We start from the raw sequence: 23,836 nt of genomic DNA on the forward strand, positions 1-23,836 counted from the left end.
ACCCAATTTGGTTTTGGGTTTGTGTCCTGAATATACATTATACACTTCCCCTGTTGACAAAACCATTATCCAACTACAAGAAAAAATGGCCAGTTTGTCTCTGTGCCATCAAGAGGTGAATGACAGAGAAGAAAGCCTGGCCAAGAAAGTGGTGATGATTATAGGGGTGTCGATCGTACTGTGTAAATAAAGGTTGTATCAGCACCTTCATTCTACTTGGAAGAACAAATGAAAAGTTGGCAGTTAAAAAGGAACCTTAGCAGGTTATCACCACCTGATTAAGATCTTTATTAGGTGGAGCAGAAGTATTAACTGCCAACGTGTTGACTCTTTAAAAGTGAGGTACAGGGGCCAGACAGTAGGATCAGATTTTTTCCATGAATCTTGGTCTCATGTATGGCTTGACTAGGATTTGCAATGTAAGAGAAGACCATACCTATTCTTTTGGGTCAGCTGTCTCTTTGTGGCCCTTTATATCTCAATGCAAATGCAATGATAGACTCAATGCAAAATCCCACAAGACAGTGAACCGAAGACAGTGGAAGCATCAGCAGCAGCTTTTTGAGTCATAGCTGAAGGTACAGTGGGCCAATATGCATTTACAATTCTTTTAAGATAGACGACTGGGGGAGAAGGAAGGCATGAGATGCACTGTCCAAGAGATGGGGGATTCCACGACCACTGTTCCCAAGAGAAGGAAGCGGGTGGTGGTGGTCGGGGACTCTCTCCTCAGGGGGACTGAGTCATCTATCTGCTGCCCCGACTGGGAAAAACGAGAAGTGTGCTGCTTGCCAGGAGCTAGGATTCACGATGTGACAGAGAGACTGCCAAGACTCATCAAGTCCTCGGATTGCTATCCCTTCCTGCTTCTCCACATGGGCACCACTGATACTGCCAAGAATGACCTTGAGGGATCACTGCAGACTACGTGGCTCTGGGAAGAAGGAGTCTGAGGTGCAAGTGGTCTTTTTGTCTATCCTCCCCGTGGAAGGAAAAGGCCTGGGTAGAGACCGTCGAATCCTGGAAGTGAACGAAGTCTAGGTGGTGTTGGAGAGAAAGCTTTGGATTCTTTGACCATGGGATGGTGTTCCAAGAAGGAGGAGTGCTAGGCAGAGACGGGCTCCACGTAACGAAGAGAGGGAAGAGCATCTTCGCAAGCAGGCTGGCTAACCGAGTGAGGAGGGCTCTAAACTAGGTTCACCGGGGGAAGGAGACCAAAGCCCTGAGGTAAGTGGAGACGTGGGATACCGGGAGGAAGCATGAGCAGGAGCGTGTGAGAGGGGAGGGCTCCTGCCTCATACTAAGAAAGCAGGACAAACAACAAGTTATCTCAAGTGCCTATACACAAACGCAAGAAGCCTGGGAAACAAGCAGGGAGAACTGGAAGTCCTGGCACAGTCAAGGAATTATGATGTGATTGGAATAACAGAGACTTGGTGGAGTACTGTCTTGGATGGATATAAACTGTTCAGGAAGGACAGGCAAGGCAGAAAAGGTGGGGGAGTTGCATTGTAGGTAAGGGAGCAGTATGACTGTTCAGAGCTCTGGTATGAAACTGCAGAAAAACCTGAGAATCTCTGGATTAAGTTTAGAAGTGTGAGCAACAAGGGTGATGTCATGGTGGAAGTCTGCTGTAGACCACCGGACCAGGGGGATGAGGTGGATGAGGCTTTCTTCCGGCAACTAATGGAAGTTACTAGATTGCAGGCCCCGGTTCTCATGGGAGACTTCAATCACCCTGATATTTGCTGGGAGAGCAATACAGCAGTGCACAGACAATCCAGGAAGTTTTTGGAAAGTGTAGGGGACAATTTCCTGGTGCAAGTGCTGAAGGAACCAACTAGGGGCAGAGCTCTTCTTGACCTGCTGCTCACAAACCTGGAAGAATTAGTAGGGGAAGCAAAAGTGGATGGGAACCTGGGAGGCAGTGACCATGAGATGGTCGAGTTCAGGATCCTGACACAAGGAAGAAAGGAGAGCAGCAGAATACGGACCCTGGATTTCAGAAAAGCAGACTTTGACTCCCTCATGGAACTGATGGGCAGGATCCCCTGGGAGAATAACATGAGGGGGAAAGGAGTCCAGGAGAGCTGGCTGTATTTTAAAGAATCCTTATTGAGGTTACAGGGACAAACCTGTAGATGTGTAGAAAGAATAGTAAATATGGCAGTGGCTTAACAGTGAAATCCTTGCTGATCTTAAACACAAAAAAGAAGCTTACTAGAAGTGGAAGATTGAACAAATGACCAGGGAAGATGCATAAAAATATTGCTCGGGTATGCAGGAGTGAAATCAAGAAGGCCAAATCACACCTGGAGTTGCAGCTAGCAAGAGATGTTAAGAGCAGCAAGAAGTGTTTCTTCAGGTATGTTAGCAACAAGAAGAAAGTCAAGGAAAGTGTGGGCCCCTTACTGAATGAGGGAGGCAATCTAGTGATAGAGGATGTGGAAAAAGCTAATGTACTCAATGCTTTTTTTGCCTCTGTCTTCACGAACAAGGTCAGCTCCCAGACTACTGCACTGGGCAGCACAGCATGGGGAGGAGGTGACCAGCACTCTGTGGAGAAAGAAGCAGTTCGGGACTATTTAGAAAAGCTGGATGAGCACAAGTCCATGGGGCCGGATGCGCTGCATCCGAGAGTGCTAAAGGAGTTGGCGGATGTGATTGCAGAGCCATTGGCCATTATCTTTGAAAACTCATGGCTATCGGGGGAGGTCCCAGACGACTGGAAAAAGGCTAATGTAGTGCCCATCTTTAAAAAAGGGAAGAAGGAGGATCCTGGGAACTACAGACCAGTCAGCCTCACCTCAGTCCCCAGAAAAATCATGGAGCAGATCCTCAAGGAATCAATTCTGAAGCACTTAGATGAGAGGAGAGTGATCAGGAACAGTCAGCATGGATTCACCGAGGGCAAGTCATGCCTGACTAATCTAATTGCCTTCTATCACGAGATAACTGGCTCTGTGGATGAGAGGAAAGTTGTTCCTTGACTTTAGCAAAGCTTTTGACAGGGTCTCCCACAGTATTCTTGCCAGCAAGTTAAAGAAGCATGGGCTGGATGAATGGACTATAAGGTGGACAGAAAGCTGGCTAGATTGTCGGGCTCAACGGGTAGTGATCAATGGCTCCATGTCTAGTTGGCAGCCAGTATCAAGTGGAGTGCCCCAAGGGTCGGTTTTGTTCAATATCTTCATAAATGATCTGGAGGATGGTGTGGATTGCACCCTCAGCAAGTTTGCAGATGACACTAAAGTGGGAGGAGAGGTAGATACGCTGGAGGGTAGGGATAGGATACAGAGGGCCCTAGACAAATTAGAGGATTGGGCCAAAAGAAATCTGATGAGGTTCAACAAGGACAAGTGCAGAGTCCTGCACTTAGGACGGAAGAATCCCACGCACCGCTACAGACTAGGGACTGAATGGCTAAGCAGCAGTTCTGCAGAAAAGGACCTAGGGGTTACAGTGGACGAAATGCTGGATATGAGTCAACAGTGTGCCCTTGTTGCCAAGAAGGCCAATGGCTTTTTGGGATGTATAAGTAGGGGCATTGCCAGCAGATCGAGGGACGTGATCATTCCCCTCTATTCGACATTGGTGAGGCCTCATCTGGAGTACTGTGTCCAGTTTTGGGCCCCACACTACAAGAAGGATGTGGAAAAATTGGAAAATGTCCAGCGGAGGGCAACAAAAGTGATTAGGGGACTGGAACACATGACTTATGAGGAGAGGCTGAGGGAAATGGGATTGTTTAGTCTGCAGAAGAGAAGAATGAGGGGGGATTTGATAGCTGCTTTCAACTACCTGAAAGGGGGTTCCAAAGAGGATGGATCTAGACTGTTCTCAGTGGTAGCAGATGATAGAACGAGGAGTAATGGTCTCAAGTTGCAGTGGGGGAAGTTTAGGTTGGATATTAGGAAAAACTTTTTCACTAGGAGGGTGGTGAAACACTGGAATGCGTTACCTAGGGAGGTGGTGGAATTTCCTTCCTTAGAAGTTTTTAAGGTCAGGCTTGACAAAGCCCTGGCTGGGATGATTTAGTTGGGGACTGGTCCTGCTTTGAGCAGGGGGTTGGACTAGATGACCCCCTGAGGTCCCTTCCAACCCTGATATTCTATGAAGTAGAACGAGACTTTTTAATGGTAATGGATTTGTGGAATTAGCTCAGCTGCTGCTATCATGGAACTGTATGGCAGGATTTCCTGGTTCCTATGCAGCTATAACTTACAGGACCCATCACATTTTGAAAGCTCTATTTTAGTCTGTATCTGTCTACGTACACACAGTATACCGGGACTGCACATCCAACCTGCCTGTACAAAACATGCTTCTTACCTGGCTGAGGATCCGACCACATTTCTTTCCTATTTTTTCCACCAAATCAAAGACTGGGAAGTTCCAATTGTTTAGCTGATCCATAAGGGAGTCCAAGTTGTCCATGACAAGAGGCTCTGGGGCAAGGATAGGTTTGTTCTGCACCAAGAATCAAAAGAGAGGAATCTGATAGATCACAGACTTATGAAAAGTCAAACTAAAGAGGTAAAAGTGCTATAAACCTTGGGCCAAAATTAACCACTGGCATAAGCAGGTGCTATCTCATTGAATACAGTGGAGGTATGCTTGTTTCCACCATACCTTAATTTAGCCCTTCTACTTCATAACTTTTATTAAGCTGGAATTGATGGGTAATCCTGGAAATGAAAGATCAGTGTCTGATAATTACAGCTGTAGAGAGGTCATTCACTTTTATTGTAAAACTTGTCTTGAGCAGAAGAAAACATATTCATTTGTTACTTCCATATAGTGGACTGCGAGAGACTAACAACTGGATTCAGGCAACAAATTCCAAGCTAGTCTTACAGTGAATAGGAATGTGTAAGTAACATTCAGATAAAATAAAATAAGAATGCCTCTCTTGTTCCACTCTGAGACACTGAAAAGAAACCTTTTTTGAAATCTGAAAGAAGTCTCACCCTTTCCCTGCCTCCTACTCTTTACTCTCTCACAGCTCTTCATTTTCAAGTAATGACCAGAAGTGGAAACAAAAGGGTCAAAATACCTCTAGAAAAATCTTTTCTCCTGGCATATCCAGCTCTGACCAGAAGCAGAGATTGCTAGAAATGTTGTTCTCGTGAGAGTTTTTTAGTCTAATTGCACAGATTTAAGGGGCTTTAAAATTTTGACTAAACCTTTGCTTGCTTGTTTGAACAAAACTTACAACTCACTACAGTGGTCATATGAAAACGTCAGCATATACCAGCATTAGTCTCAGAGTATATGGTATATGTGGTACAAATGTCTTTCCTATATTTAGTACAGGAAATAACCATAATTGTGTAGTACCCTTTGGCAAATGTTAATTTCTTTAATGGTGACCACTGCATATCCTAAACAACATTACAAGGTTTACTAGGCCATTAAAGCGTTTACATGGCTAATCAGAAAGACTGTACACATTGTACTGGTAATATACACAATATTATTTCCATACCTTAGAAGCAAAGTTTTCAAAAATGTGTGCTTAAAGTTAGAATCCTAATCAAAATAGGTGGCTTAATTTTCAAAAATGCTAAACACTCAACAGCTCCCACTGATTTGAATGGGTGCTTAGTGCTTTAGAAAATCAGATCTCCTATTAAAAGATACATAAATGTGGACATGACCCTAATTTATGCAATTATTTTTGAAAATCTTGTCCAGGGTCTTTAGACTGCATCATTCTTTCCCCAGTATCTCGAGGTGTATTCGAATACAGTGTGAAAGCATTATTTAAAGCAATTGTGAACTACCTCGGGTGGTATTAAAGGGTGCAACATGATAGTCTCAGGCGTGTATATTCTGCAGACAGATCCCTTCTGCATCTGTTCTTTAGAGCAATCTGTCTCGTCGTCATTTTGTACAATATCACTGCTGTCACTGTTGTTGGTTTCATAGTCAGAGGTGGCTTGAGCTGGATCATCTACAACGCAAAGAGGAGTGTTTTGAGAGCTGTAAGACCCTACTAAAAGGCATTCTCTCTGACCATTTGAGTAATAACAACATGATCTCTGACTCGCACACATACATGCTGCTTGGCTAGGGCTGAAATCTGACAGTCTATTCAACTGCACTGAAATAGGTACCCCTGCAGGGCCTGAAAACTGGGACCACAGAATGAGGAAACTCTGAGGACTATTTTTAGGGTGGGCCAAATTAGGTGAAAGAGTGAGATCACATTTATTGCACATTTTTAACCCTCTAAAACTGAGTTAATGTAGAGCTTATTCAGATTCCTCTTTATAAATACTTTGTGCCACACATGGTATATTTTTAACATACACAATTATTTTTACAGTATATGGACTAAGTGCTGCCCTGGGATGAATATGACTTTCCCTGAAGTTAGTGAAAACCCCAAGCACCTACATCTGAAGGCTGAATTTAGCTTCATGACTAGATATAAATATACAGATATTCTACTTCCTAGTTCCTGAGCAAGAGTTACAGTTCCATGTGTAAATTACACGGAGAAAAGAAGCTGTCAGAAAGAATAGCTGCTAACAGAAAAGTCTGCAATGGAAGAAAGTATTAAAATTTTAGAAAGAAAATTTTTCTGGATAGAAAAAAGTTATAGGATTTCCAAAAGCCTATTTTATTCCAACTCTTGTAAAATTAAAAGTGATAGCATAAAATACTGATGTGCTGGCTGTATCCTTCAAAACAACATTACCACATACGATGATGTGATAACCTGAAAAGCAACTTCCAGGGTCTATATATTACTGAATAATTTACACTTAAAGTTAGTGAGTAAACACTCACACACTAAATGCTACATAATGTGCAGCTTCTGGATATCTAATATGGAGAGGAAATCAACATACGATTACCTTACTGAGGCATTAACTTTTGCTATATTCATAGATTTCAAGGCTAGAAGGGACCGTTGTGATCATCTAGTCTGACCTCCTGTATAACACAGGCCACAGAACTTCCCCAAAGTAATTCCTAGAATAGATCTTGTAGAAAAATACCCACTCTTGATTTAAAAATGGTCAGTGATGGAGAATCCACCACAACCCTAGATAAATGGTTCCAACGGTTAACTACTCTCACTGTTACAAAATTGTGGAGGCCGCATGTCTAGCTCCCAGGCCAGAAACATGCCTGTCCCCATCCCTAGCTCACTTCTAGGGTGTGTCCACACTGCACACTCCTTTCAGCAGCATGTACAGTACATATACTATATGCCCCCCTAGATGGGCATAAATAGCAGTGTAGACAGTAAGGCACTGCTTAGGTGAGTAGAATAAAGACACGGCTTAACCCTGTGGATATGAACCTGGGTATGTACCCAACACGACCTCTACACACCCAAGCAGTGCCTCTCACATCTACACTGCGACTTCAGAAGTGAAATGCTCCTGCAGTGGGGAAAGAATCTGGCAGCTCCCTGTTTCTGGAGAATTTCCCCATTGCAGGAGCCTTTCCCTGCTGCAAGGAAATACTCCAGCAGCAGAAAAAGGCTTTGGCAGCTCCCTGCTGCTGAGCCTTTCCACGCTGCTTCCTCTCTGCCAGAGCCTTTCCTTGCCACAGTTAAAGGCTGTGGCAGTGTGGAGCTCCCAGAGCCTTTCCCCACTGCCTCCCTCCTGCCAGAGCCTTTCACTGACGCATGTAGCTACATAATGCAGTGTGAGTAAAAGCCTGCTTTTCACTGTAGGATATGTGTAGCTTGTAGCTACACATATCCTACACACCACTGCCAGTGGTGTGCAGTGTAGACATAGCTGTAACATGGCTTCAATGGAGGCTGCCAGAGTCACAATGCCTTGAAAGGGATTTCCTGGCACAGAAGGGTCTCCATGGTAACATGAATATGGCCTATGCTGCATTAACCCTTCTGCAGGTTGCCCACAGAATTGGCAGGGCCAGGGATATATCTCCACCCATCCTCTTCTCTGTTGCAGATCCCTGGACTTGAGGAGGCTGCTGAAATAACAGTTGACACCTCTGGACACTCACAACCACCCGTTGCATGGAGAGTGTCTTAAGGGGATGGCCTTGGCCTAGGACTGTTACTGTTCCAAAGGAAAGGAAATACAAACGTCATTCCTGTGATCTCACCCATGTATAATTTCTGTATTAAAAAAAAAAAAAGAAAAAAAAAAGACAGGAGTGTCTACACACTCCCTCAACAACCACATTTTAGAGGAACAACTTTTTTGATTTTACAGCCAGCAAATTACCTGTTCTGGTCAGGGCATGTGTTGTTCCATCACCTCTATCCAGCGCACCAGTGCCAGAACCTATTTGGCTATACGGTCTGCCACAGCTGGAACACAATATCAAGGAACATGAACATTAAAGAATCATGTAAATTACAGAGGAAAAGTCATCTAGATCATTTCTTGATCCTAGTACAGGATTATGCCCTACCATATAATCTACAGTCCTTTGCGCAGTCAAAGGACAAATTCACAGGAATGCTCTCATTTTTTGATGGGTGCCACTACTGCAAAAGGCAGCCATAAATGCGGCTTAACCAGCCAGCTAAGCTGGGCTTAGAGCTGCTTGCCATTGCCAGAGTGGTACAAAGGAGGCACATCGTATCAGTGGATCCCACCCCAATATGATTTTTTAAAAGATGTTTATTATTTTCTAAGTTTACAAGTACAAAAGAGCAAATTGAAAATATAACACAATTACACTATAAAAAAAAAAAGAATAAAGAATGAACAAGAGGAAAATTCACCAGGACCCAGCTCAGTCTTAAGTGATTCAAGTAGAACAGAGACATTTTTAGCAGGTTCCCCCTCCTATCATATGCATGCTTAGAAACACATATATCATCATACGTAATATGAAAGTAAGGAAATGTTGTTGGACTTCAGTGAGAACATATCAAGTATAGTAGCACTAGAGGGATGTTTTGACCAATGTGTCAGGTAAATGAGCTGGCACTCAAATAGTTAACAAGCATGATAGATGACAAGTAGACACACTCACCAATTCCTAGGAAATGGAAAAATGTTTTAGGAAAACAAAACAAAGCAAAACAAAAACACCCACCCACACATACCCACAGGCACCAGGCAGGTCTTCTGAAATATTTGCCTCTAAAGGTCTATTGGGATGCACTACAATCTATGCGTAATCATATTTTTTAAAACATCGTTTGGGTATTGAGTTCTGAGCCCATTAGCCTAATACAAAAATCTACCTAGTTACCTAGGTTACCATAACTGTAGTACCATCACAAACACCAATTAATAGAGCTGAAAGACCCTGTATGATAGGGAAATATCATTATCTGCATTTTTCAGATGGAGCTGAGGCTCAAAGAGAAAGTAAGTGACCTGTCCAAGATCACACAGGAGGCCTGTGGCAGAAAAGCCAGGAACTGAATCAGCTCTCTTGATTCCCAGGTTAGTTTCCTTAGCCACAAGAGCAATCTTCCTCATTTGATGCTTGAGTGAGGCACATTTTAAATAAATTAAAGTAACTAATTTTCTTCAAATGGATACATACAGTACTTGTTCACAAATCTCTTCTTGCCCCATCTTTTGTTGGGAGCAGAACATTTATGATTTAGCAGCCAAGCAGCAGAACCACCTACAGTGGCAACATGCAGAACTAATTTGCCACAAAAATGACTTCCTCTTTAGGAGTAAATGATTCAAAACAAGTTTCCTCCCAGGAATCTTCATTTATCTGAGAGTACAGCTCAACAGTGCTCAACTGGTTATCCTCTCCTCCTCCTAGACAAACTATCTTTTTAATAAATACATGAACACTTTTATATTGCAGAGAATGGAAAGATCAGGAAATTTGTAACAAACCACTCTTTTGCTTTGAACTGGATGGTTGCTTTAAGAACAAAGCTGCAGGTTTTCCAGTACAAAAAGGATCTGTTAGAGGGTATCAGTTTCGTTTCCGAGAGTCAGGAGTGAGCTTTGGACTGATTACGACTCCCCACCCATGCCCCCAGTTAGCTATGGTAATAATTCCTAATATTCTTTGCTATAAAAATTGATAAAGCTTTAGAACTATATTCTGAATTTATATCTGCTTTTTTGTTGTTTTTCTATATCAGAATATCTGTCTTGTCTTTTATATTGGAAGCTGTGGAAGAGCTTGGTCGATGCTGTGTGTGTATGGTGCCTAGCACAGTGTGGTCTCAACCCTGGTTGGGATCTTTAGGAGGAACCAAAATACCAATAAATAAAAATAATATATGGGAGAGAAAAGGCATCAGAGTTGTTATCAACAGTTCCAAACACAAAATGCCTTAGGGTGTTTGTGGTTCTATACTGCCAGGTTAACTCTACATAGGGTACATGCTGTGTGTAAGGTTTTTTGGCTAAAATGATCCCACTTTCAAAGGGCTAAATGGGAATTCAGAAGCTATTTGGAATGCCTGGAGTTGCAAAATCCAAACAATTCAGGCACTGTATAATTTGCAATGAAAGAGATGCCGGAGCTCAAGCAATTTTTTTTTCTTTCCTAACATGGCAAGCAAGCCCCGAGGTGCAGAGGCTATGAACTGCCAGTCTTAGAGGTGTCAGGGGTCAGCCCTGGCACAAATTAAGCACTGAATTCAGGGATATCAAGTGAAAACAGAGCGCAAAGGACGGCAAAAGTGAGCACACTGTTAAGACAGTCTGTAGGAAACTTGGGGCCTGATCCAAAGTCCTTGGAGGCAAAGGAAATCTTTTAATGATTGCAAAAGTGGGAACTCTTTTCATGATTTCAAGGGGCTTTGGATGAGACCGTTAGTGACTCTTACCCTGGCAGAATTTTGTAACCTTGCTTACAAAACTAAAGGCTATTTTTGCAAGAGCACAATTATAACATTATTTAGATTGGTTGTTTAACATGATTAAAAATTGCATAAAGAAAAAACTTTTGTGCAGGTTCTATTGCACTGGAGAGGAACTGATTGAAATCCAAGCCTTACCTTTTGGTGTTTAGTGATGCCATCAGACCTTCATGATGTTATGAGTGAGAGTGTATGTATGTATTTATGTTGTGTGTGCTTGCGTTCTCTCTCACACCCACACACACCCCACCCCCAGAAGTTCATCTCTACCTTTAGTCACCATCTCATCCTGTTACTTCGGAATCTGCAGTATGAGGATTGAAGCTTCACTCTCCTATGCATTCAATGTTAGGGTTGTGCTCTGTCTAGTTATGTTTTTACCATATGATGATCACCACAGTACCTGAACATCCTGCTAATGTTCTCAGCCTGCCTGGGATTTGATACCTTAAAGAAGGAGCAATTTTAACAATCTAAGGGCAGGTCTACACTAGGGGATTAAATCGACCTAAGTTACACAACTCCAACTACAAGAATAATGTAGCTGGAGTCGACGTAGCTTAGGTTGACTTATTGTGGTGTCTATACCATGCTGGACTGACGTGAGAAACTCTCCCATCAACTTACCTTATGCTTCTAGTTCCGGTGGAGTCGATGGGAGAGCGATCGACGGTCATAGAATCATAGAATATCAGGGTTGGAAGGGACCTCAGGAGGTCATCTAGTCCAACCCCCTGCTCAAAAGCAGGACCCATACCCAATTAAATCATCCCAGCCAGGGCTTTGTCAAGCCTGACCTTAAAAACTTCTAAGGAAGGAGATTCCACCACCTCCCTAGGCAACGCATTCCAGTGTTTTACCCCCTCCTAGTGAAAAAGTTTTTCCTAATATCCAACCTATATCTTCACTAGACCCACTAAATCAACCCCTGGTGGATCGATCACCGCAGCATCGATCCACGGTAAGTGTAGACAAGCTCTACGTTAAAAAAACAGAGATCCTATGTATGTTATTGGTTTTATCCCATTTAAAAGTGCTTATCAAAGCAATTTTGGGCCACAAAATTGGACAATGTGGATGATGTTGAATGACTTATTGATTTGTGCTGCTACAGCATTTAGGAAAGCTGGCTAGACAGTTTAATTGCCAATTAGCCTGCCACACTTCACTCAGGTGTGGAGTATAAGACAAGCAGAGCCAAAACCAAGTGCTGAATATATGCCACTAATCTCCTGGGCCTGGAGCACACTGAAGACAAGGGAAGTCTTTTAATTGACTTCATCTGACTGTGGATCCAGTCTCCAATGAGCAGCAGCCTTATAACTGCTGGGCAGTGAGAGAGAGAGCAGAGCTACTAACTCTTGTAAGTTTTTTGTTTGTGTTTAATGTAGAATTATGTATTCTTTCCTTCATTGTTTTTACCTCATATACCTCGAAAACATAATAGCTTACATTCTGAATATCCAGCCTTGAGAAAAGTTATTATCACTACTCATGCAATCAACTCGCAGTGACATTTTCTTGTGGGATAACCCAATCTGTCTCCCTGTGAAGTTGACACACTTCACACCATGATACTGAAATTTCTCAATGTTGCATTGGACACACATTGCCGAGTCCATTATTCAGGTTTCACTTCAACTGAATCTTTTTGGAGACATGAAACAACAGTACTTCCAGGTGGTGACCACCCAAGTTAGAAGCTGTGTTCTCTTAGAGCAACTAAGAGTCACTTAGAGTATGGTATGACTACATCATTTTGTAATATTTGGCAGTAGCAACAGACTTCTTCATTCCAATTGCTTTTTTAAAATATTCACTACTATTACTATTCTGTGTATTTGTCTCCACCTCTGGAAGGATGTAATCCATTCAGTCCATTTTGAGGCAAAGCCCACTGCAATGCAGACTTAGTTTAATTATATATAGTATTGTGCTAGTTACAGGTACTGTATAACTTAGGAGAAACTGTGCATTTTGAAAATGCTAAAGGCAAAAAGCTAGCGTGGTATAAATACATTGGGCATAACTATATAATGTACCTGGGATAGGGGAGAGGAGGATGAATTTGAAACAGTCCATTTGAATTTCAAGTACAATAGTTTATCTGGAACATTTAAGCTTTTGCCTGCATCAGAAAAACTGACCCACTGTGGATCTTTGGTCTGTACTTTTCCAAATCCTAGGTGGCTGACTGTCATCTCTGGAATAAGGTTTGTATATTGAAAAACTGGAACATGACCCTGAAGTCTGTGTTATTGTGACTTGAGTGTGGCAAGAAAAACACATTTCATTAACATGAAAATTGAGATTAAAAAATCACAGATCAATTTTCTATAAATCAGACTACATACTCAACATAAGTAAAAGCTTTTAATTGCAGTTAATTGTTTTGAACTTTAAAAATACTGTTTAGCATTGAACTGAACCATTACTGGCATACAGTGAACTACTTTAATGTGGGGAAAATTATATCAATATACTGTGCTGAAATAAATCAAGAATATGGATAAGAAAAAGGGAAAAACAAGCAGATGTCTATCAAATTAACATCTTACCTGCTACAGATGACAGGGGGCCCCATAATCTGCTCTGAAAGATCAGGTGTGCTCTGAGTAGAAGTTAAAACCTTGGGTGGTTTCAGGGTTTGCTTGGTGTCAGTAGGGTCTGGAAATTGCACAGAAGAGGTTTTGCCAGTGGGACTGGTGGCTGGGGTTCCCTGAATAGGTGAATGGCATGGGGAGGTGAGAGGTGAAATGTTTGGCGGGATACCTAGCAAGAAAAAACACTTTCTTCAATTCAAAAAAGTCAATATACAGATACATCAATTCACTGTATGCAGAGAGAATTACTTCTGAAATACACAGAACAATACAAAAAAAGTCTCCACACAGGGCCAGGACTCCAGTAGCATAAATCGGCAAAACTTCATTGACTTCAATAGAGCTATGCCAACTTCTACTAGCTTTACACATTTAGGGCATATTCCCCATTGATAAGGTCATACAAGCAGTATACACAAGTGAAAGAACATGGTAGGAAAATATGGGAAGGCAGCATGGTCCAGACTATATGGTATCAGACTGGGAGTCAGGAAACTTGGGTTTTATTCCAGGTTCTGCCTCACTGATTTTGGGCAAACCACTTAATATCTTTGTGTTTCAATTTCCCCATCTATAAAGTAGAGACAAAAATGCTTACCCGCCTTTGTAATGAACCCAGACTTCTACATATGAGTAGGTAAGCAAAAAGCCAAACAGTAATATTTTAAAATAAGGATAATATATTATCCTTTCATCTTGAAGGGTTCCAAAATTTTTAGGAACTAGAGAAGACACATGCTCACAGGCACCACTGAGATAGAGTTGCCTCAGTTGTTGCTCAAAGGGGAGCATCTCTGGGATGAAGTGCAGCACCCAACCCAGTGCACAGGTGGGATGTGACCAGGTTCATGTGGCCTTTGCGGCTCCCAACACCTGGCCCTGCGGTACTCCTACATCCCACCCCAAGAAGCAGCAAAGTGACTGGAAAGAAGCAGTGAAGGTGGGTCCTTTAGGCCTGTCTAGCGAGCCCTTAAGGAAGCAGTCAATCAGAGCCCAGCAGACTCAGATAAAAGGAGATGCAAGGCCTTATCAGGTCAGTTCCTATTTGATTTGCTTAAACTGGATTTGCAGGGAGAGAGAGGACCTAAGAAGCAGCAACAAACTGGAATCAAGATGCTCCAGTGTGAAGTTGCTATTTATACGATCCCTGGTCTGGAACTCATAGTGGGTGGGCCTAGGCTTCCCTACCTGTCATAGGCAGAGTGGTGTAAACCCTGGAATGGGTTCGTTTGGACTTTTTGATTTGGCTGGAGGACCAAAGCATGCAAGACCCACCATGGTCAGCCAGCAACGAAAAAAACACTGCGATATTACACCCAGTCCCCCATTACAAGACATTCTGAGCCAAGACCATTGGGGCAAACCCCCACTCTTCATGATGCACCCATAGCAGAAAAGACCTTAAAGTCTCATACAAAAGACTCATGAACAATAAACTGCAAGGACATAAATGTGTGTATTTTAGAAAGATGAAGGGCTGAGTCAACCCGGCTGGAAATTGTACCTGAGGTTACAGGGAATGTTGCGCTTTCAGATCTACTAAGCCATATTTCTCATGCTCAGCCACCCAGTTCTTTTATCATGTTTATTTTAGGTCTACAGAAAATGTTATCTTTACTTGTTTGAAAGTTTGTGTTGTGGCAAACTAACTAAACGTATTTTGGGTAAAACAGTCATCTCTGAATAAGATAATAATGTTGATTTAAGATAATGAAGCATTAACCATAATAGTAAAGGCTTTTGATGTTTGCATCTTTCTAGAAATCCACATATCCTCAATATGTCTTTCTGATGTCCTCTATTACTTTAAAGGAGGAAAAATATGGAACCTTATTTAATGGTGACCATTCAAAAGTCAAAATTTTCTGACACAAATGCATCTGACAAAAATGCATCCACATGCATCTGACGAAGTGGGCATTCACCCACGAAAGCTTATGCTCCAATATGTCTGTTAGTCTATAAGGTGCCTAAGGACTCTTTGCTGCTTTTACAGATCCAGACTAACACGGCTATCCCTCTGATACTTGACAATTTGCTGACAGTTATCACACAGTAATATTTGAGATACCACCATTTTTCTCTGTACCAGGGTAGAAGCACATTCCTTCTCTAGGGAGCTCAAAATTACATATCCATTATTTTAATCTCTTAGGTTCTCATCTTGGCTTTATTCCTTTGTTTATAACTGCTACTCTGTTATTGTGATATCTATCTACTTCTACTTCTAACTCATCACTGTGGTATCTGAGCACTTCTCTGCCCAAAGGACCCTCAGGTTCTTTATATATTGTATACATGTGGTCTACACAGAAATCTCTTTGCCCAGTATGGAAATGCAGCCACCTCTGAGGAATGACATAGTAGTGCACAGCAGCTATATAACAGCTTAGGTCAGGAAGTAAAGCAGAAGGCTGCATCCAATGCTGCAAAGGGAATTTTCGGCAAGCTGTATGTAGTCTGTAATTAGCCAAACAGCAGTTTGGTCACAACAGTAGAGCTAACACCCCCAACTCCTGCAAAAAGTGCCAGGATCTTTAATGCTCTTAGGGGCAGTGGTGAGCTGGAGCCGGTTCGCACCAGTTCGCACGAACCTGTTAAATTTTGAAGCAGTTTTAGAACCGGTTGTTAACCCGCTTCCCTGCAGGGAGCGCTGAGGTTTTGATGGGCTCCTGCCGGGAAGTGATGTAATTCCTCCTCCAGCCGCCGGGGGCGCTGTGCGGCGGGAGCCATGTGGGCTGCCGCCTGGCCCTGGGCATGAGCCCTGTTGCTGCTGCTGTTCCCCCGACCCCTGGCCCTGGGGCTCCCGCTGCTGCCTGGTGGGTCCCCGGCTGCTCTGGCTTCTCCGAGCCGCTCTCCCCGTGAGTTCCCACCACCCTGCCCGCAGCCAGCCCCTGCCTCCAGCCAGCCCCGCACCCCCTGCCTCCAGCCAGCCCCTGCCGCACGCACCCCCTGCTCTGTATCCAGCCAGCCCGTCTCCAGCCACCCCTGCACCCCCTGCCCGCAGCCAGCCCCTGCCGCACCCCCTGCCCTGCCCGCAGCCAGCCCCTGTCTCCAGCCACCCCCGCACCCCCTGCCTGCAGCCAGCCCCTGCCGCACCCCCTGCCCTGCCTCCAGCCAGCCCCGCACCCCCTGCCCGCAGCCAGCCCCTGCCACACCCCCTACCCTGCCCGCAGCCAGCCCCTGCCACACCCCCTACCCTGCCTGCAGCCAGCCCCTACCTCCAGCCAGCCCCTGCCCTGCCTCCAGCCAGCCCCACACCCCCTTGCCTCCAGACAACCCCGCATCCTCCTGTCTGCAGCCAGCTCCGCACCCCCTGCCCTGCCCGCAGCCAGCCCCGCAACCCCTGCCTCCAGCTAGCCCTGCCCCACACCCCTGTCTGCAGCTGGCTCCACATCCACTGGTGCCCTGCAGTTCCCAGGACAGTAACCCTGCACACCTGCTTCAATGAGGGGGACAGGGAGCAGCTGGGACCCACACATGTGCGCACCCTAGGGTGACCAGACAGCAAGTGTGAAAAATCAGGATGGGGGTGGGGGGTAATAGGAGCCTATATAAGAAAAAGACCCCAAAATTGGGACTGTCCCGAGATCACCCTGGCATACCCCCAGGGAGTGGCGGGGACCCACACATGTGAAACGGAGCTCATTTCTAGTTCAGGCCCACCTTTTTAAAAAAGGCAGGGTTAACACACACCCATATTTTCCCGGACAGATCAGGCTTTTTGGTTCTTAAATCGCCATCCAGGATGCAGAAAATACGGACATATGGTAACCCTGTTGGCACAAAAAATACATACTGGGGCACATCCCTTAAATCAGAACTTTTTATAGGGAACCGGTGGTTAAGATTTTGGCAGCTCATCACTGCTTAGGGGTGAAGGATCTTGGCTTTGCACTTTATCCAAAGGGCCATATCCCTTGCAGCATATTTGCTGCTCCTCACAAAGAAGTGAAGCAAATAGCTCTGCATTAAACAAATTCTATCAGAAATCCTGTGTTGTACATAAGCAATATCACGGCATTACATTCAGATGTGTAATTAACCTGACAGCTGGGTGGCTGCCAAATTTTTGAGATATTTTACTTCTACCCAGAATGCATCTGCTATGCTGCTGTAACACAATCCTGTACCAAGCATGCCATTAGAGACATCAGCAGCATAACAGGTGCAGTGAAAAAAAACAGCAGTGAAAGAGTTAAAAAAAAGTAATGAAGAGAATCTTTCTAAAATGAAAATATTTTCCCTCTTTCAGAATGGGAAAAGGTTTGTTTATAAATTTTTATAAGGAGGGGATAGATGGAAGAAAAATAAGAAAGATAAAGAGGCACAAATCTCCTACAGCTTTAAATTGTGTGTGGATTTTATATTTGTGGCAGATTTTTCTAGACAGTAGGGTCAGGATCATGCCAACATTTCCATTATAAACTTTCTTTGATCATACGGGTGAAATCCTGACCCTATTCATGTCTATGGTAAAACTCTTATTGACTTCAATTGGCTGAGATGTCACCCATCTCAGGGGAGTTATCAAAGTTTGCTCCAGGCTTGAAGTTGAAAAACAATTTCTTCTAGCAAACATGGCTGACAGTGATCTAATAAACATGCAGATGTATTTTCAAAATGGTCTCTAATTTTGGATTCCTTGGGGCCCAACATTAGGCCAGGAAGACAGGTCCCACGTACTTTCCTTTGATCAGTGGATTTTCAGCACTTCTGAAAAACAGCCTCAAGTTGTTTCAAACTGATCACCAAAATCAATGGCTGCTTTTGAAAATTTCAGCTCATATGTGCTGATTTAGAAAGAGAAGCCATGGTAACCATCTTTATTTGGTGCTTGAGAGCATGGGGAAACATTCTCCTGGACGGCAATACAAGTCAGGTTAGATAGCCATCTATAGACCACTGATGATTTCAAAAAACTGTTCTACTGTAAATGTTATGATCAGTTAAGAAGTTATCTTCCCTAACTTTTTTTCTGGCTAAAACATTATCTGGCATTCCTTTGAAGTCTCCCAGTACTGAGTGAAGATGTTAAGTAACATCACTTGTCACTACAATGACAGAAAAAGAATTTCTAGGTTTATTCTTTTTTTAAAAAAAGAACCTTTTGAAACTAGTTGGATCCTTTTATTCATTGGTTACTGTTAACTTTTTTTTAAACCTTGTCTAAGAACTGTGCTTCACAAATTGGCAGATGTGAATTTTATTTGATCTGACCATCAATAAAGGCCTTTTAGACTTTTTCCATGACAGATGGAAAGGCATATAGGTTAAAATGTGCTTGTCATTTGGATATAATTGGATGATAAGGACAATTAGCTGCTTATGCCTATCTCCCACAAAGACAAATTCTTTGTTTTATTATAACCAGGCAAACTTAATGAAGACAATGGAAAATATACAGTCAGTTTAACGAGCATGTTATGAGATACAATTGGTCTTCAACCCTACTGAAGTCAATGGGATTGCCTAGAGGTAAATGAAGGCAGAATTTAGCACATAGATCACTGAAGTAATAGAAGAGAAACTAACAACTTTTATAATGGAAAGATCAAAACACTACAGCAACACTACTATAAGCTGTAGCATTTTAGATCACTGTGTTTTTAAATGATGGAAATAACTGAAGTCTAATTTATGGGAATGTGAGGAGAAAGAGTAGAGGGAAAACAAAAAATGCTCTGTGTGTGTGTCAATCACCAGATTTCCCAGAGTACATTGCAGCTTTAGGGAAAGCAAGCTTGACTAAATAAAATAAATGTCAAACCAGAAATAGCTGTTCACCTTGTCGGCTTTGCCTTTTGGAATTCAGATGGTTTGTAGCAGACATCGCATAGGAGGCCGAGAAGGACCTACTTTTTGTGATGGCCATCAGAATTGAGCTGTTCCAAGGGTCGATGCTGTGAGATCAAGAGTACAAACACACAAAACTATTATTACGTAAGCATTGCAGGCCTGTAAAGATCTTAGTGACAGAGTTCTGAGAGAAGTTAATTGTCACAGCACTCCACATGTAAGAACAAAAAACTCTACTGTGGAGGGCTGCGTTATCAACTATTTGAATGATTGTTTTTAGTGAATTCAGTATTGCCAAAAGGTGCTGGACTGACAACTCCAGACATTTAAGTCCTTGATTTAAGCCAAACACAGTTACAACATGGGTATGGTAAGATTCTTCCAAGGTGGCTTTCCAATTTACCTCAACATGCTTTGGTGCTAGTGAGACTGCCACTAGGCGTGACTTCAGTGCCCAGGCCTTTTCATTTAATTTATACTAAAATTCCTTTATGCTATGCTGAGGGTGTGGAAGCAGTCTAAAAGTGGGCTTCGATTAAATTTACACCTCGTTAAGGTCTCTTTACATATCTGAAGCAGTATAAAAGGGCCTTGGTGTCCATGAAAATCAGGCCCATTGCATTTTTCTCCTCAGATTGCCAGCAAAGGTGCCACTTAATGCAATCTGTAGTGATGCAGCTTCCATTGCAGGATTGAATCACACTGGGGGGAAGCTTGCAGTACTGCTGCCTGTGGAGTGTCTGCTTTGTGAATAAATAGAGCCCTCTAGTTTCCAAGGTTTTCAATCCAGCACCTTTCAGATACATCACATGCAGCTTTTGAAAAAAAATCCCTACTAAGAGATTCTTGAAAATCTAGATATCTGCTCACTGATCTAGGAGAAAATCATTGAAAAGCACCATAAAAAAGAAAAAAACAAAAGGGAAAATGAGAACGGCATTTTTGTATCTCTTATGTGCTGATGCCAGGTGATTTTGTAAGGTGGAAAAGCTGCATTTATCACTGTAATTTAATAAAGGAACGACCTCATGCCACCTGCTTGCACAGATGCCTCAGTGCGTTCTTCCACAATGAGGGCACAGATCCATAAGGCCTTTGCCCTCTAATCCTTCAAATGTCTTGTCATGACCCAACTCTTCTGTGCTTCAAGATTCTAACACAAGATGATGAACAGGTCCCAGTCCTTCTCATTTTAAACACTGACATAGGATATAGGGCAACAGATGGTCCCTCAAAGTAAGCTGGGTCCAATACTAACTTAAGGGATTTTATATTAAGAGGAATTTTTTATATCTCAAGGCAATTTTTTTGTTTCACTTGTTAGCACAACAGAAATCTTATGGCTGTGGAAGAGCAAGCGAGGTTCTGTTCTCTCTCATGGCTTAGCTACCTTCAGATGGCAGAATAGTTATCTGTCATGAAGCAAAAGGCAGAATGAATCCAGCTGGTTTTTGGATCCTAGGATGAGAATGAAATGCTGGGAGCTAGGAAAATCTTTTAACTTGTTAAGGAAGTAAGCGAATATGGAACCCTAAGATGTTACTTTCATGAAGTTACTTTCCTTTGAAGCGATGCAAGGACCTTGCCTCACCACTTCTGCACAGAGGGGCGTGTCTGTGCAGGATTCTGGAACCTATGCAGCAGTCTGGGCAAAGCAGGGGAGCCCACAATTATGGAGATACATAGGCTACCTCCTGCTCAGAGGGGTTGTGGGGCACAAAAGCTGCAGATCCTGTGGTTGTAACAGCTGCCACAGAATGGCTCCATTGCCTCTTTGTGGCTTTGGGGATAATGGACTGATGCACATTCCTTTCCCTCGCCCTCCAGCCTCACTTTGCCAAACACAGATAAAGTGCAAGGGAAATAATAAGCCATTAAATAGATGTTTTTTCCTAGTCAAGACCTTTTTGTTAAGTGTTTTATTGATGTAAAATGCCCCCATCTGTATCTGTCCTGCTAAGTTAGTCTAGACATACAGGCCTCGCTCTCCTCTTCCGGAATATGAATGGCTTCTGCTCCTACAATGGAAGAGTTGCAAAGAGGAGGCTGGGAGGCTTGACAGAGCTATCATTATGCAATTGGTGACACTACACTTAGGAAGAACTGATCACCTGTTTAATTGGCTCATCGGAAAGAATTACATAACTGTAGAAGAACACCACCAGCAATATTTAATCGCTCCCCTCCCCCTTGCTTCAGATTCCCTTCTTAGGAAGCTTACATAGTACGTGAGAGTCTGGAATCGACAACATAAATCAAGAAAGCCGTATGAATCACAGGAAAACAGTGACTGAAAAAGATTTCCACATGGTGCTATCTTGTTTATATTTCACTTTACTGGTTCACTTGGTTTCTAAGATATCCTGCAGCCCCCAGATATTTTCAAGGATGCCTCTGTGGCCGGTTCCAGGGCTATAAAATATGATCATCATCTCTCCCCTCTCCCCCTCTCTACAGCTTTTACCACAGCCAGGGCCATGACCTTATTAATTATCCTATTTGCAGCTGGAACTCTTCAGGTCTCCCCTAGTGGCAGCCTCCTCTAGAAGGCCTGAAACTTCAGGCATCTTCAAATAACATGGGCCTCACAATTTCCATCCCCATAAAACACTTGCTGTGACCCTGTTCCTGTAGCATCAAATGGAAAGGAAGACCTTTATAGGACAAGCCCTTTAATAAGATGAGACAAAAAGGACTGAGGGAATTTGGAAGGATTGTATGTTGATAGCACAAGGAAGCTTGGAAGCCTCAATACATACATGAACAGAAAGTTTAGCTCTTTATTTTGTTTCTATACCAGAACTATAAACTTTGTAATAAGAATTTGCCAATTCCCACATAAAATTGTATGGTGTACCTGGTGAGCAGCACTCCCTGGGGGGGAATGTTGAAAACTAGCCTGGATACAGTGCTAGAAAATGTTCTGTAAGGAATGGTTCTACACAGCTCTGCCCCCACCCACGTCTCTGGTTTCAAATTCTATCATGCCTGCTTTGTGCACTATGCAATCAATGTTCTCCTTCCTAATTCCTCCCTTTGTGTCATAGTTCTTATATTGTACTTTTTTAATGCTTGGAACACTCTCTTTCAACACTCTCCTTTTCCTCTTTCAAACCCACTTCTTTGGCCTTGCCTTCCAAGATTACACTCCTCTGTGGTGTTGTCTGCTTACACTTTTGGAAATGACTTTTTACTGTTTGCATTACATTTGAATCAGTTAGCTTGAAAGCTAATCAAGGTTGAGAACTTATCTTCTTTTATATCTGTAGAGCCCCTTGAACACTTGTGGTGTTCTTGAAATAGTAATATTAATGGAACCACTAAAACACACCTTGAAATTTCTTGCTCTTATTGTCAGATGGCTGAAATTGTACATTTCATTTAAAAATATTTATAATCAATCATCAGAACTATCTGCTCAGAAAATGCAGAGGAAAGAGTATAAGGATATAGAAGAAGAATGTAGCAAAGACCTTTAATAGACAATTTTTCTTTTACATAATCTTTTTAAGTTATGGTTTTGCAACTCATTGAACCTTTTGGCTTCTAAACCTTGCCGAATTTGTGTTTGTAATAATCTGGCCTAATATAAAGGCTTTAATTCTCTTAAAAAAACCAACCAAACAAAAAACAAAAACCCCTAGAATGGGAATTCTTTCAAATTTCTGACCTACAGTTTCCCAAGAGAAGACATTATTACACACCTACGTGTCCACAGAAAACCAAAGAAGTTCTCCTAAAGATACAAAGAGAGGTTTTCTTACCTGGATGAAGAAGATTCATGAGGTTTGATGCTGCCACTGCGGTCTCTTCTCACTGGTGCAGGCTCCAAGGTCGGTAAACCTGTGGCAGATGTTGTTGTGGTCCAAGTTGATGACACTCGCCTGAGCAGACCTGGAGGCAGACTCTTCCGTAGGCGCTAGAGCAGATAATGCTTTGCAATTATATATATATCACCTTTCATCAGGAATCTCAAATGTCAATTCATGAATTGAGCCTGACATACCCACCTCACAGGGTAAGTGTCAAAGCCCTATTTTACAGATGGGGAAATTGAGGCAAAGAAAGGTCAAGGGACTGATTGTCAGAAATGCTCAGCACTCAGAGGTCCCATTGAAGTCAACGTTAAAGACCTCAGCACCTTTGAGAAACAAGCCCTAAGTGACTTGGCCAAAGTCACCCAGCAAGTTGCTTAAAGAGTTGGAAATAGCAGCCACACATACGTTGACATCAGAGATAGGAAGCAGGAAAGGAAACAAAACAACAAAACAATCCCACTGTCCACCCTCCCCCCCAAAAAAAACCCCAAACCCCCCTGCAGGTTTCTCTGCTCTATCCAGCCAAATTGAAGACAATCCATGAAATTCAAACATTTAAGTGATGGGACACTAAATCTTCCACAATGCTTTTACAAAAAGGAAGAAAAATTACCAGTAAAAATCTTTCATGGCAGGGCAAGGGGGGTGGGGATAAATTATTTTGGATTGCTTGCAGCAGGGTTTTCCTGACTTATCTGATTGTCTTGCGTGCTCCTTACGTCTCTCTACCTGATTCTTGTTGATGGGGCTTTTCCCAGGTGTCTGGCGAGGAGGCAGGTTGAGGGAATGGGTGGAGTTGATTAGGGGGTTACTGTTATTTG

At 42.8% G+C, this 23,836-nt stretch overlaps 1 protein-coding gene across 3 annotated transcripts in view; it reads right to left on the reverse strand.

Annotated features, from left to right (window-relative positions):
* Window positions 1-23,836, reverse strand: part of PDE3A (phosphodiesterase 3A) — a 375,888-nt gene that overhangs the window by 36,974 nt on the left and 315,078 nt on the right. For all 3 annotated transcript variants that reach the window (XR_007353519.2, XM_048827278.2, XM_075121962.1), the window contains 6 exons: window positions 22,962-23,116; window positions 19,186-19,301; window positions 13,354-13,567; window positions 8,223-8,308; window positions 5,787-5,956; window positions 4,333-4,470 (listed from right to left, as the gene is read on the reverse strand). Coding sequence is in view for 2 of the 3 variants with exons in the window: in XM_048827278.2 (XP_048683235.1) it covers window positions 4,333-4,470; window positions 5,787-5,956; window positions 8,223-8,308; window positions 13,354-13,567; window positions 19,186-19,301; window positions 22,962-23,116 (879 nt within the window). In the remaining variant the exon portion in view is untranslated. The remainder of the gene's footprint in view (window positions 1-4,332; window positions 4,471-5,786; window positions 5,957-8,222; window positions 8,309-13,353; window positions 13,568-19,185; window positions 19,302-22,961; window positions 23,117-23,836) is intronic.

The sequence above is a fragment of the Caretta caretta genome, chromosome 1 (genome assembly GCF_965140235.1).
Source record: "Caretta caretta isolate rCarCar2 chromosome 1, rCarCar1.hap1, whole genome shotgun sequence".
In the NCBI taxonomy this organism is placed as follows: domain Eukaryota; kingdom Metazoa; phylum Chordata; order Testudines; family Cheloniidae; genus Caretta; species Caretta caretta.